At 62.4% G+C, this 12,203-nt stretch overlaps 1 protein-coding gene across 1 annotated transcript in view; it reads left to right on the top strand.

Moving 5' to 3' along the window:
* Positions 1-2,214: 2,214 nt before the first annotated feature.
* OPLAH (5-oxoprolinase, ATP-hydrolysing) overlaps positions 2,215-12,203 on the top strand; it is a gene marked incomplete in the record, with an annotated part of 32,362 nt that continues 22,373 nt past the window's right edge. The window contains 9 exon segments of the mRNA XM_034763798.1: positions 2,215-2,567; positions 3,474-3,665; positions 6,190-6,304; positions 6,603-6,726; positions 6,982-7,177; positions 7,605-7,770; positions 8,002-8,140; positions 9,322-9,389; positions 9,467-9,735. Coding sequence (XP_034619689.1) covers positions 2,394-2,567; positions 3,474-3,665; positions 6,190-6,304; positions 6,603-6,726; positions 6,982-7,177; positions 7,605-7,770; positions 8,002-8,140; positions 9,322-9,389; positions 9,467-9,735 — 1,443 coding nt within the window.

Raw genomic sequence — 12,203 nt, forward strand, 5'->3', positions numbered from 1 at the left:
GTTCTTTTTAAAGGGAATAATGTGACCCTGTTCTCTAGACCGGAGTGACTCTCAGCTAGCGTAAAACAGGAGGATTTATTGAGAGTTGAACACAGCACAGGAAACTCTCAGGGCCTCAGGCCTGTCCTCCCTCAGCCCAGCACATCCCAGTCTCCCTGCATCCAGGTGGGCTCTGCCTGCTCCCCCTCTCCAGCCCCAAGCCGCCCTGCTTCCCAGCTGGGCATCTGAAATCACCGGCCCCAGGCCCCGCCTCTGTCCATTTTCTTCTCTCCAGGTAAACAGGGTGTGACAATGCGGTTCTGGCGGAACCCAACTGAGAGTGTCAACTCAGGACAAATTGCTCAAACAGGGCAGTTACAGCCCAAGGCTGGGGTTTTTCCACCTCTAAGGCAAACCAAACCAGCCAGACTAAGAGGACTTCGGTCTCACCCCACAAGTCTCACAAGCAATTCCCTTAGACGCTCCAGTTTCCCAGTATTACCACCAGTGCCACTCGTTATGGGGACAAACGGTTATGAAAACCAATATCCCAGTAAAAGAAAACAGTTCTCCTGATCCCAAAGGACCAAGCCCCAGACCCAGGTCAATATACAAATCAGATCTTACCCACAAATCACGCTGCTGCCAGTCCTTTAGAATCTAAAATCTAAAGGTTTATTCATAAAAGGAAAAAGATAGAGATGAGAGCTAGAATTGGTTAAATGGAATCAATTACATACAGTAATGGCAAAGTTCTTGGTTCAGGCTTGCAGCAGCGATGGAATAAACTGCAGGTTCAAATCAAGTCTCTGGAATACATCCCCCGCTGGGATGGGTCATTCAGTCCTTTGTTCAGAGCTTCAGCTTGTAGCAAAGTTCCTCCAGAAGTATGAAGCAGGATTGAAGACCCGATGGAGATGAGGCATCAGCCTTATATAGTCTTTTCCAGGTGTAAGAACACCTCTTTGTTCTTACTGTGGAATATTACAGCAAAATGGAGTCTGGAGTCACATGGGCCAGTCCCTGCATACTTTGCTGAGTCTCAAGGCATATTTGCCTTCTCTCAATGGGTCCATTGTGTAGCTGATGGTCCTTAATGGGCCATCAAGCAGGCTAGGCAGAGCTAATCCCAGTTTGTCTGGGATGTCACCCAGAAGCATAGCATACGTTTGCCATACAGACAGTATAGAGCCAATATTCATAACTTCAACTACAAAACTGATACACACATATAGACAGCATAATCATAACCAGTAAACCATAACCTTGTCTTAGACACCCCATTTGACCCCCTTTATACAAGATTTGGGTGCCACTACAGGACCTAGGTTGCAACAATGATCTATATGGTCCCAGATTATATCAATAACGTCACACAGGGTCGCCTGGGCCTCCTCTCCCCTTTTCCGTCCTCTGGCTGGAACCGGCTGGTCAGGTCACCGGGATCCTCTCTCTGCAGCCCATTGTCCTCCCACTGGCCAGAACCGGCTGTGACTCCTGAACTGGGTCTCCAGGTCACCAGTCGCTGGGGTGTCCCTCCTCCAGGCCATCGGCTGGGATCCCAAGTTCCCTCTCCGGTCCTGTGTCCCAACGAACTCCCTCTCCCCTCACCTCCTTAAACCAGTAACACCTGGGGACACTGAGTCCTACCCCCTCTGCATGCAAACCATTGAAAAAACAAGAAAATCCTCCACTTTGTCACAGCCTGCCTGGAGAGCAAACAGCCCTTCCCACCCCCAGGTAACAATGCAGCATGCAGGGGAAACTGAGGCACACATAAGCCTCAATATTATAAAAAAATCCCATTTCATCACCCCCACCCCAATCACCAGTGCTCCATGTCCACCCACTGCCTCAGTGTCCCTCCAAACCCCTCTGCTCCCGCCCCATTCCCCCTCCCAAACACCGATCACCGGGGCCCCACGGCTCAGAGAGACTCCTCCATGCACTGCACCGCCGGGCCGCTCCCGCAGCAGCCCTGGCTCCCGGTAACCCGCTCCGGGGAGGGGCCGGTGGTGTCCCCGGCGGGCTCAGCGGAGCTTAGCGCAGCCGTGCGGGCGGGCAGCGCTGGGGAGTCCCTGAGTCCGGGCGGAGAAGCTCGGGTGGGCTCGAGCCCCAGCGGGAGCCCCGCGCGCTCCCGGGTCTGCCGGAGGGCGCAGCGCAGCCGCTCCCGCTGGTTCCTCCCCGGCCAGCCTCCAGCCCCGCCTCCTGGCTCCAGCCCCACAGGGGCGCACCCCTGGGCCCCAGCGCAGCGGCTCTCCGGGGCCGGCCGGGGCGGGGAGCGCAGCGGGGCCGGGCTAAGTCGGGGACCGGGAGCAGGACCAGACCGCTCACCCCAGGGCTCGTGCGCGGTCCCAGCGGCTCCTGCTCCCCCCGGACTCCCCAGGCACCTCCCCTCCCGCTGCCCCCCAGCCATGGCCGTGCCAAGCCCCGGCAAGTTCCAGTTCGCCATCGACCGCGGTGGCACCTTCACCGACATCTTCGCCCGCTGCCCCGGGGGGCGCGTCCGGGTGATGAAGCTGCTGTCCGAGAACCCGGCCAACTACCGCGATGCGCCCACGGAGGGCATCCGCCGCATCCTGCAGGAGGTGAGGGGCAGGGCACGGGGAGGCTGGCAGTGCCAGGGGTAGGACGTGTCGGTCCTGGCCAGGAGCGGGCACTGACCCAGGGTCCCGGAGATAGCGGCGCAAGCCCGTGGCTGGAGCCGAGGTGCCCACCCAGCCCCCTGGCTGGCAGCTGCGTATGCTGGCCCAGGCGCCGAGGGGTGTGGTGGGGCACAGATGCTGTGCTGGAGCACCCAGGGGGGCTGTTCAGTCCCCACAGTCCCTTTGGCTCGCTTTCCCTGAGGCCCAGGTCAGCCCGGAGCACCTCAGCAGATCGGACCAGCAGCCTGGCCCGGCTGCAGCCAAATTGGCCCCAATAGCCCAGAGCAGACCGGGCAGCCTCTCGCCCCGTCTGTCTCTCGCACGTCCCGCTGCCAGGATCACAGCAGCATCCAGGTAGCCACATCCTGCCTGTGGCTCTGGCCCTGCTGCCAGCGGCCTCGGCAGGTATCCGCGTGACCCTGGCCCATCTGGTGGCCGTATCTCCCTGGCCCAGCTGGGTTTGGTGCAGGAAGGGGGCGTGGTGTGTGACAGCCTGAGGGGGGCGCTCTCTTGATGGATCTGTCACAGTGAGGGCCCAGCCCAAGGGAGTGCTGCCTGACCTGGGTCTGCCTGAGGGAGAAGGGGGAGACCTTGGTCGTGCCGGGTCATGGCTTGTGAAGGGCCCCACAGGTTAGAGCCCTGGGCTGGGAAGCCAGGCTCCAGGGGTGTTTCTAGCTCTTCCACTGGTTTGCTGGATCGCCTTGGACCAGTTTCTGCCCCTCTGCGCCTCAGTTTCCCCATCAGCACTCTCCTCTCCTGGGCTCATGGGCATGAGATGATCTGAGCTCCATGGAGGGTGTTACTGGCTGTGGGAGGAGACTGCCCTCCAGTGACAGGAGCTTCCCCCAGGAATGCGGCACTCCCTTTCCCCGCGACCACCCTCTGGACGCATCAAGGATAGAGTGGATCCGCATGGGGACCACGGTGGCCACCAACGCCCTGCTGGAGCGCAAAGGGGAGCGGATCGCCCTGCTGATCACCAAGGGCTTCCGGGATCTCCTGCACATCGGCAACCAGGCCCGGCCCAGAATCTTTGACCTGGTGAGTCCCCAGCCCTGTCTCCTTGTCTGTGTGCCTCTCCCGGGCCAGGCTTCTACTGCTGACCTATGGCCTTGGGTGCCAAGTGTGGCCAGGGCTAGGAACTCCTGGGTCCAGGAGCATCTGGAATCTGGGCAGGATTCTCCTGCCCACTCTGTCTCTGAGTAAACCAGCCCCCCACAGGCCCCAGGGCCCCATTCCCACATGCCAGGAGCAACTGGGCAGGGCGGGGTGTGCGCTGCACCTGGTGATTGGCTGGCGCAGGCGGAGCGCATGCTGTGTTGTTCTTCCAGCTGGCGGGGCACTCGTGAATCCAGCACGTGAGGCCCTGGGGGAGTCGCCCTTCAGGAGGGCCCCGTCCACTGACCCACAGACAATGTCCTTGGGAACCCAGTGCAAGGGGCCTATTGTTTGGAAGGATCCTGGGCTGGATTCCGCAGCTAATCTCTGGCTGCAGCACCCGCCTCCCTTTATCTGCACTGGGTTGGCTGTGGGGCCACGTGGCAGCTGCGGCTGCTCCATCCCTACCCACAGATCCTCCCAACTCTTGCTGTCAGCCTCTGAGGCTCCCTGCCCCTGCTGCTTGTACATGGCCTGGGTGGAGCCTTTAATCCAGCGCCCTCCCCGCTCCGCCGCCCCAGGGCAAGGAGCTGCCTCTCCACAAAACCCTTTGATCTCTGAGTGTCACGGAGTATTGGGGAACTCAGGGCCCTGCACCCCCGGCTCCCTGCGACTCACCATGACTCTCAGCCAGCCAGTAAAGCAGAAAGTTTATTTAGACGACAGGAACACAGTCCAAGACAGGTCTTGCAGGTACAGACCACAGGACCCCCTCAGTCAGATCCATCTTGGGGGGCCATGGGAGGCCAGGAGCTCTGTCTGGCCTCCCCTCCATTTTCCCAGCCAGCCCCAAACTGAAATTCTCCAGCCCCTCCTCTCGCCTTTGTCTCTTTCCAGGGCCAGGAGGCCACCTGAGCTCTTTGTTCTCCAACACCTTCAGTTGGCACCTTTGCAGGGGGTGGGCCCTGGCCTTCAGTTGCCAGGAGACAGAATGTCAGCCATTCTCTGTGCAGACACCTGCACACCCCTGCCCTCTAGGGCTCTGCAACAATCGCACACCCTTATCCCACCACCTAGAGACTTAAGAAATGCATAGGGGAAACTGAGACACCCACACAGTATTCAGAGGAAACATTAAGAACAGTCCCACTTCGTCACAGTCTGTATCCACAAAAACAACAAAGAAGTGAGGTTTTTTACCCGTGAAATCTTATGCCCAAATAAATCTGTTAGTCTTTAAGGTGCCACTGGACTCCTTGTTGTTTTAATCCCCTGGGTTTCTCCTGCAGCGACCCCCCCCGCCCCCACCAACCCAGGGGAAGGAGCTGCCTCTCCACAAAACCCTTTGATCTCTGAGCTTCTACAGATCGAGCCTGGGGAGCCCTCCAGATGTCTCTGGCGGGTGTTGATGGGCAGCTGCCTGGAGGCATCTGGCTGGGGGAAATGACCACGCACCACAGGGGTGACCCCAGAGAGCCCCAGTCCAGGCGGCTCGGTCACCGAGCGCCCGGGGCGGGGGGGGTGTGGTCGTGCGCTGGCTGTTGGCTCTGGGGCCTGTTCTAGATGGAAGAGTCTAGTGGGACTGGACTGAGCCACCGCCGGACCGGGGCGTCCCTTCGGGTATGTCCACACAGCAGGTCGGCTGACTCAGGGCCCCGGGCTCCACACAGTAGCAGTGCAGACATTTGGCCTTGGGCTGAAGGCTAGGATCCGAGACCCCCCCCCTCCCCCGCGCCGGGTCTCAGGGCCCGGCTCCAGCCCGAGCGGGAACGTCTGCACTGCTATTGTTAGCTCCGTAGCGTGGGCCCGTGCCTGAGCTGGTGCCGCGGTTTGCTGTGTAGACGTACCCTTAGCTTCTCTGGGGCGAGAGGGGTTAAACGCTGGGACGCTGTGCTGGGAGGGAGAGATTGGAGCCCTGCGCAGCCGGTCCTGGTGGGGCCCTGACTGAGTGCAGCAAGGAGCCGGAGCAGGGGAATCACCTCCAGGACCATCTGGAAGGGGGAGGAAATGAAGCTACCAAGGCTGAACCGGGGCCTCCCACGCCAGGGGTCCGGGCTGAGTCAGAGGGTCCTGGCGGGAGCAGGGCCTGGGACTCAGCCCCTCACCAGGGGCGGGAGTTGTGGGGAGCCGGAGCAGCGGAGAGAGACCTGGGTCAGGGGGGTGCAGCAGGACGTGGCAGGGCAGCAGCCTCACACCGGGAGTGGGGACCCCAATGCACGCTCCCTTCCGTCCCCGAGGAAAGCGCTTGGAGGGTGGGGGTGGCAGCAGGAGACCAGAGCGATGGAGTGAACTGCAACAGGGAGGGGGAGGATGAGCCCCCTGCCCCCCAGCGTGGTGGGATGAGAGTCAATCCCTGGGTCTGCCCCAGACCAGGCAGGGCGCGCGACTGGCCCTGACCTGGGGCTGGTCTCCACACTCCAGCCCCCCAGCCTGGCAGTGACCGGGCCCCTCTCTGTCGGTTCCCCAGGCGGTGGCAGTGCCCGAGGTGCTGTATGAGGAGGTGGTCGAGGTGGACGAGCGGTTAATCCTGCACCGCGCCGGCTGCCAGCTCCCCGGGGCTGACCCCAGCCAGGCACTCTCAGGTTGGTGTTTGGAGCCGGGCGGAGAGCAGCAGAGGCAGGGGGCAGTCAGGGCTTGCTAGCCTGCCCCCTCCCCCCCCGGTGCATACCCAGGGCAGTGCCATGAGGGGGGTTCAGCCCCTGTGCCTTTGGTGTCTCTCCAATGCCCCAATTACCCCTCCCTTCTCCCCCCCCGCCCTCAGCCATTCCCCTCCCCACATTGCCCTGCTCTCTGTCCCTCTGCCCCATGGCCTCCAGGGGGGGATTGGGGCTGCGGTTTGCATGTGTGGGCCCCTCTACCGTGGCTCCGTCCTCTTCCCAGGCGTGATGGGGGATTTGCTGGTGGTGCAGCGCCCCGTGGACCTGGCCATGCTGCGGAAAGACCTGCAGCGGCTGCTGGCGCGGGGGATCCGGAGCCTGGCAGTGGTGCTCCTGCACTCCTACGCGTGAGTCCCGCGTGGGTCCCCTGTCGCCTACATGGCCCCAAGTGGAGCAGGTGTGCGGTGACGTGCTGGGGAGGGGGGCGTGAGGGGCATCCCCAAGGGCACGGGGCAGACGCGGGCAGGGGTGAGATGAGTGCTGGGCTCAGCCGAGTTGGCGCTGGTCCCCACCCCCCAGGGAGGTCTCCCGTCTGGCTTGGGGCGGGGGTGCCCTGCTCTGGGGAAACGGGCGCCGCTGACTCCGCTCTCTCTCCCTGGCAGCTGGCCAGCCCATGAGCAGCAGGTGGGGGCGCTGGCCCAGGAACTGGGCTTCCAGCACGTGTCTCTGTCCTCCTCGGTGATGCCCATGGTGCGGGTGGTGCCACGTGGGTACACCGCCTGCGCCGACGCCTACCTGACCCCCTGCATCCGCCGCTACCTCGATGGCTTCCGCGCCAGCTTCACCCAGCAGCTCCAGGTGAGCGTGGCAGCACATCGCCTCCAGGGGCCTGCCATGCCCTGACTGCCCCAGCAGCTGGGCGGGCATCGCCCTGAACAGCCCCCGGGGCTGCCCCACCGACCCCGGCAGATGTGGTTCTTCTCGCCTCCCCACATGGCCACTCCCGGCTCCTCCACATGGACTCATCTGCTCCCCTCTTCTGCGCCTGGTCCGTGTCCCCGTGTCAGGCCCCTCTCCCTGCCTGGGGCACATCCCAGAGCCACTCACCTGGCTCCAGCCTCTGTCCCAGGGCCCGTCCCGGTTCTGCTGGCCTTGTGAGCCCACCCTGGTACTGCCTGTCACCCAGTGGGGACCCTGATTCCTGCCTCCTGCCCTCGGTCCATGGGCCCCATCCCCTCATCCCACCTGGCTCCAGCTCACCTGCTCTCTCTGGCTCCCCCTGCAGGACACCCAGGTGCTCTTCATGCGCTCCGACGGGGGCCTGACCCCCATGGGGCAGTTCAGTGGCTCCCGGGCCATTCTGTCTGGCCCCGCCGGCGGCGTTGTGGGCTACGCGATCACCACCTACAGCCAGGAGGATGGGCAGCCTGTGATCGGCTTTGACATGGGAGGTGGGTGCTGCCTGCAGGGGGGTCTCTCCCTGTGACTGGGGTGGGGAGGGTCTGAGCTCCTTTGCATGCGGCAGGGGACCCTGGCTCCCCCAGATGGGCTCCCCTAGGGCAGGCGAGGCCCGGTGCTGGGAGGTGGCCGGGGAGGCTGGGATGTTGCCCTGCCCCGGGCAGGCTGCAGGCCCTGGGGATGGAGCTAGCTCTGAGCAAGCGGCTGAGCTGTGACCCCCGCAGGCACCTCGACGGACGTCAGCCGCTACGCCGGCGAGTACGAGCACGTCTTCGAGGCGACCACGGCCGGGATCCGCATCCAGGCCCCCCAGTTGGACATCAACACTGTGGCGGCCGGCGGCGGCTCTGTGCTCTTCTTCCGGTGGGTGCCTGCCTGCGGCCGTGCCCTCGCGCAGCCCTTTCCCTGCCCCGCCGCTCCCGGGGAGCCTTCCCCCAGGGGTGGGGTTCAGGGACCGTGGCTGGCTCAGGTGCTGCTGTGGGGCCCTGACTCCCCTTACAAAGGGGGTGAGCCTCCCACACTCCTCAGTGACACCCGTCCAGGCCTAGCAACCCCAGTCCTGCTTGTGGGCCAGGAGAGGGCCCCTGACCGAGTGCGGGGTTGGGGCTGGGACCCAAATGGGCACCGTGGGGCTGGCTCTGGGGGCTGCTTCGCCTGCTGCTCAAGGGACCGGATGGGCCGTTCTTGTCCCAAGTGCTCTGACATTCCTGGTCCGAGGGGCTGTGCTTTGAGCTTCAGCATCCGGCCCCTGGACATCGGCCATTCCTGGTTCCCGCCCTGTCCTGGCTCCTTCTCCCCTCCCCACGCTAGGGGTGTGACGTTGGCACCCCACCAGCTAAGCAGCGTCAGTGCAGCTCCAAGATCTACAGACGCTCGGCTACTGCTGGGAGCAGTGTTGCATCCCATTTCCCCTCAACAGGGGGTGCTCTCCTCTGCGTCAGCGCTGACCCCGATGCCCCAGCCTGGCGTTAGGGGCGCGGTGCTGCCCGGTGGGGCTCAGTAGGGGGCGTTCTCCCCCCGGGTCTGTCCCCGATGCTTCAGCCTGGCGTTAGGGGCGCGGTGCTGCCCGGTGGGGGCTCAGTAGGGGGTGTTCTCCCCCGGGTCGGTCCCCATGCCCCAGCCTCGCGCTAGGGGCGCGGTGCTGCCCGGTGGGGGCTTAGTAGGGGGTGTTCTCCCCTGGGTCTGTCCCCGATGCCCCAGCCTGGCGCTAGGGGCGCGGTGCTGCCCGGTGGGGGCTCAGTAGGGGGCGTTCTCCCCTGGGTCTGTCCCCAGGCCCCAGCCTGGCGCTAGGGGCACCTAACAGGGCTCCTGACCCTTTGTGTTCATTGAAGATCTCCTGGTACTTGCCAGGGCTGCACTGTCCCTGCCTGGGTCTGATCTAGGTCTCCCTTTTCCTCCCTCCCTCTTGCCCATGTGCCCTCAGCTGGGCACAGGGTTCTCCTTCACTTCCTGCCCCAAACTGCAGGGCGATGCCGCTGCGTGGGGCTGCCCTGCCCGCCCCGGGGCCGCACTGCAGTAATGCGTCTCCCTTCTCTCCCCACCAGGTCCGGGCTGTTTGTGGTTGGTCCCGAGTCCGCGGGGGCCCATCCTGGCCCCGCCTGCTACAGGAAAGGTGAGGCCGGGGCTCTGCTGTGCCGGGGCGTCTGGGTGGGCTGGCGAGCAGCAGCGACTGACCCCTTGTCCTTGCAGGGGGCCCCCTGACAGTGACCGACGCCAACCTGAGCCTGGGCCGCCTGCTGCCCCATTACTTCCCCCACATCTTCGGGCCGGGTGAGGACCAGCCGCTGTCGCGGGACGCCGCCCTGCAGGGCTTCCAGGAGCTCACTGCCCGCGTGAACGCCTTCCTGGCCAGCCAGGCGCCAGGCCCCCGCCCCCCTCTCACCGTGGAGGAGGTGGCCATGGGCTTCATCCAGGTGGCCAACGAGGCCATGTGCCGGCCCATCCGCTCCCTGACCGAGGTAGGGGCGGGACAGCGCTGCAGCCCATCAGCCCCACGATGGTGACACCTGCCCGCACCTCTCCCCAGAGCTGGCAGGGCATCTATCCTCCCCCCACCCCCTGGGCAAATGCCCAGGAGACCCCCACCCCTGCTCCCCTGCCTGCACTGGGAGCAGAACCGGGGTCCGTGCCAGGGCAGCTCCTGGCTCTGCCACAGGGCACCCAGTGCTCTCTGGCGCAGAGCCGAGCCTACGGGGAGGGGCCAGGCCAGGCCAGGCTGGTGACTCTGGCAGGAGAGGGAAGGGTTCCCCAGGACTTGTTCCTGGGGCTCGCACTCAGTTCCTGGGGTGGGGGGTTGGTTCCCTGGGTCTCGCTGGGGGCAGAGGGGCTCTGTTCCTCGGGGGAGGGGTTGGATCCCTGAGTCTGGGGGGGTTCTCATTGGGGGGAGGGGCAGCTTTGTTTGCTGTCCCTGTGTGTGACACTTCCTCTGGTTCTGGCAGGCGAGAGGCCATGACACCTCGCACCACGTACTGGCCTGCTTTGGGGGTGCAGGGGGGCAGCACACCTGCGCCATTGCCCGTGCGCTAGGCATGAAGAGGGTGTTCATTCACAGGTACGTACCGGGGAGCTGGGGGAGGGCATGTGCCTGCCAGGGCCGAGAGAGCCCGTGGGCACAGAGGGGACGGGGGGCGGGGGCTGACCCTTCCCAGGTCTCTGCCCCCTGGCCCTGGGGGTCTGCATAGGGAGGGCAGGTACAGAGAGCCCCACAGGGCTCGGCAGGGCGGGGGTGGGGATGCTAGCCCTGTGGCTCTCTGGGGCGCCCTGTGGCTGGGTTGGGGGCTCTGCTGTATGCTATAGAGTGGGCTGACTTGTTTTGGTAGGGTCAAAGTTTGTTGATTTTGGTGTCCCTGCTGCTGCATGTGTGTCTGAGGCTGGGGGGAGCAGGACTGGGCAGTGGGACACGCGGCCCAGAAGGAACCAGGGACAGGCACTGGGAGGGGTGTCCAGAGGCGGCCAGTAGGAGCAGGGGGAGTGGACACAGGAGCAGAGGGGGCTGGTGGGACCAGGGCTGGGCACTGGGAGTGGGGGGCCGTGGGGAGCAGGAGGAGCATGGCTGGGCACTGGGAGTGGGGGGCCGTGGGGAGCAGGGGGAGCACGGCTGGGCGCTGAGAGTGGAGTCAGTGTGGATAGTTCTCTGAAAACATCCACTCAATGTGCAGCGGCATCAAAAAACTAACAGAATGCTGGGAATCATTAGGAAAGGGATAGATCGGGGTAGGCAACCTATGGCACATGTGCCGAAGGCGGCACGCGAGCGGATTTTCAGTGGCACTTCACACTGCCCGGGTCCTGGCCACTGCTCCGGGGGGCTCTGCATTTTAATTTAATTTTAAATGAAGCTTCTTAAACATTTAAAAAAACATATTTACTTTACATACAACAATAGTTTAGTTCTATATTATAGACTTATAGAAAGAGACCTTCTAAAAACGTTAAACTGTATGACTGGCACGCGAAACCTTAAATTAGAGTGAATAAATGAAGACTCGGCACCCCACTTCTGAAAGGTTGCCGACCCCTGGGATAGATAATAGGACAGAAAATATCATATTGCCTCTATATAGATCCATGGTACGCCCACATCTTGAATACTGTGTGCAGATCTGGTCGCTTCATCTCAAAAAAGATATATTGGACTTGGAAAAGGTTCAGAAAAGGGCAACAAAAATGATTAGAGATATGGAACAGCTTCCATATGAGGAGAAATTAATAAGACTGGGACTTTTCAGCTTGGGAAAGAGATGACTGGGGGGATATGCTAGAGGTCTATAAAATCATGACTGGTGTGGAGAAAGTAAATAAAGAAGAGTTATTTACTCCTTCTCATGACACAAGAACTAGGGGTCATCAAATTAATTAATAGGCAGCAGGTTTAAAAGAAAAAAAAAAAGGAAGTATTTCTTCACACAACGCCCAGTCAACCTGTGGAACTCTTTGCCAGAGGATGTTGTAAAAGCCAAGACTATAATAGGGTTAAAAAAAGAACTAGATAAATTCATGGAGGATGGGGTCCTTCAATGGCTATTAGCCAGGCTGGGCAGGGATGGTGTCCCTACCTCTGTTTGCCAGGAGCTGGGAATGGGTGACAGGGAATGGATCACTTGATAATTCCCTGTTCTGTTCATTCCCTCTGGGGCACCTGGCACTGGCCACTGTCGGCAGACAGGATACTGGGCTAGATGGACCTTTGGTTTGACCTAGTATGGCCGTTCCTATGAGTGGGGGGCCACGGGGAGCAGGGCCGGGCACTGGGAGTGGGGGTCTGGGACTGGGAGTGGTGGGCCCAGATGGGACTGTGGAGAGCAGGACCGGGCACTGAGAGTGGGGGGCAGGGCTGGGTATTGGGTGTGGGGGGCCAGGGGGAGCAGGGCCGGGCACTGGGAGTGGGGGGCCGGGGGGAGCAGGGCCGGGCTCTGGGAGTGGGCGG

The sequence above is a fragment of the Trachemys scripta genome, chromosome 2, assembly GCF_013100865.1.
Source record: "Trachemys scripta elegans isolate TJP31775 chromosome 2, CAS_Tse_1.0, whole genome shotgun sequence".
Classification (NCBI taxonomy): domain Eukaryota; kingdom Metazoa; phylum Chordata; order Testudines; family Emydidae; genus Trachemys; species Trachemys scripta.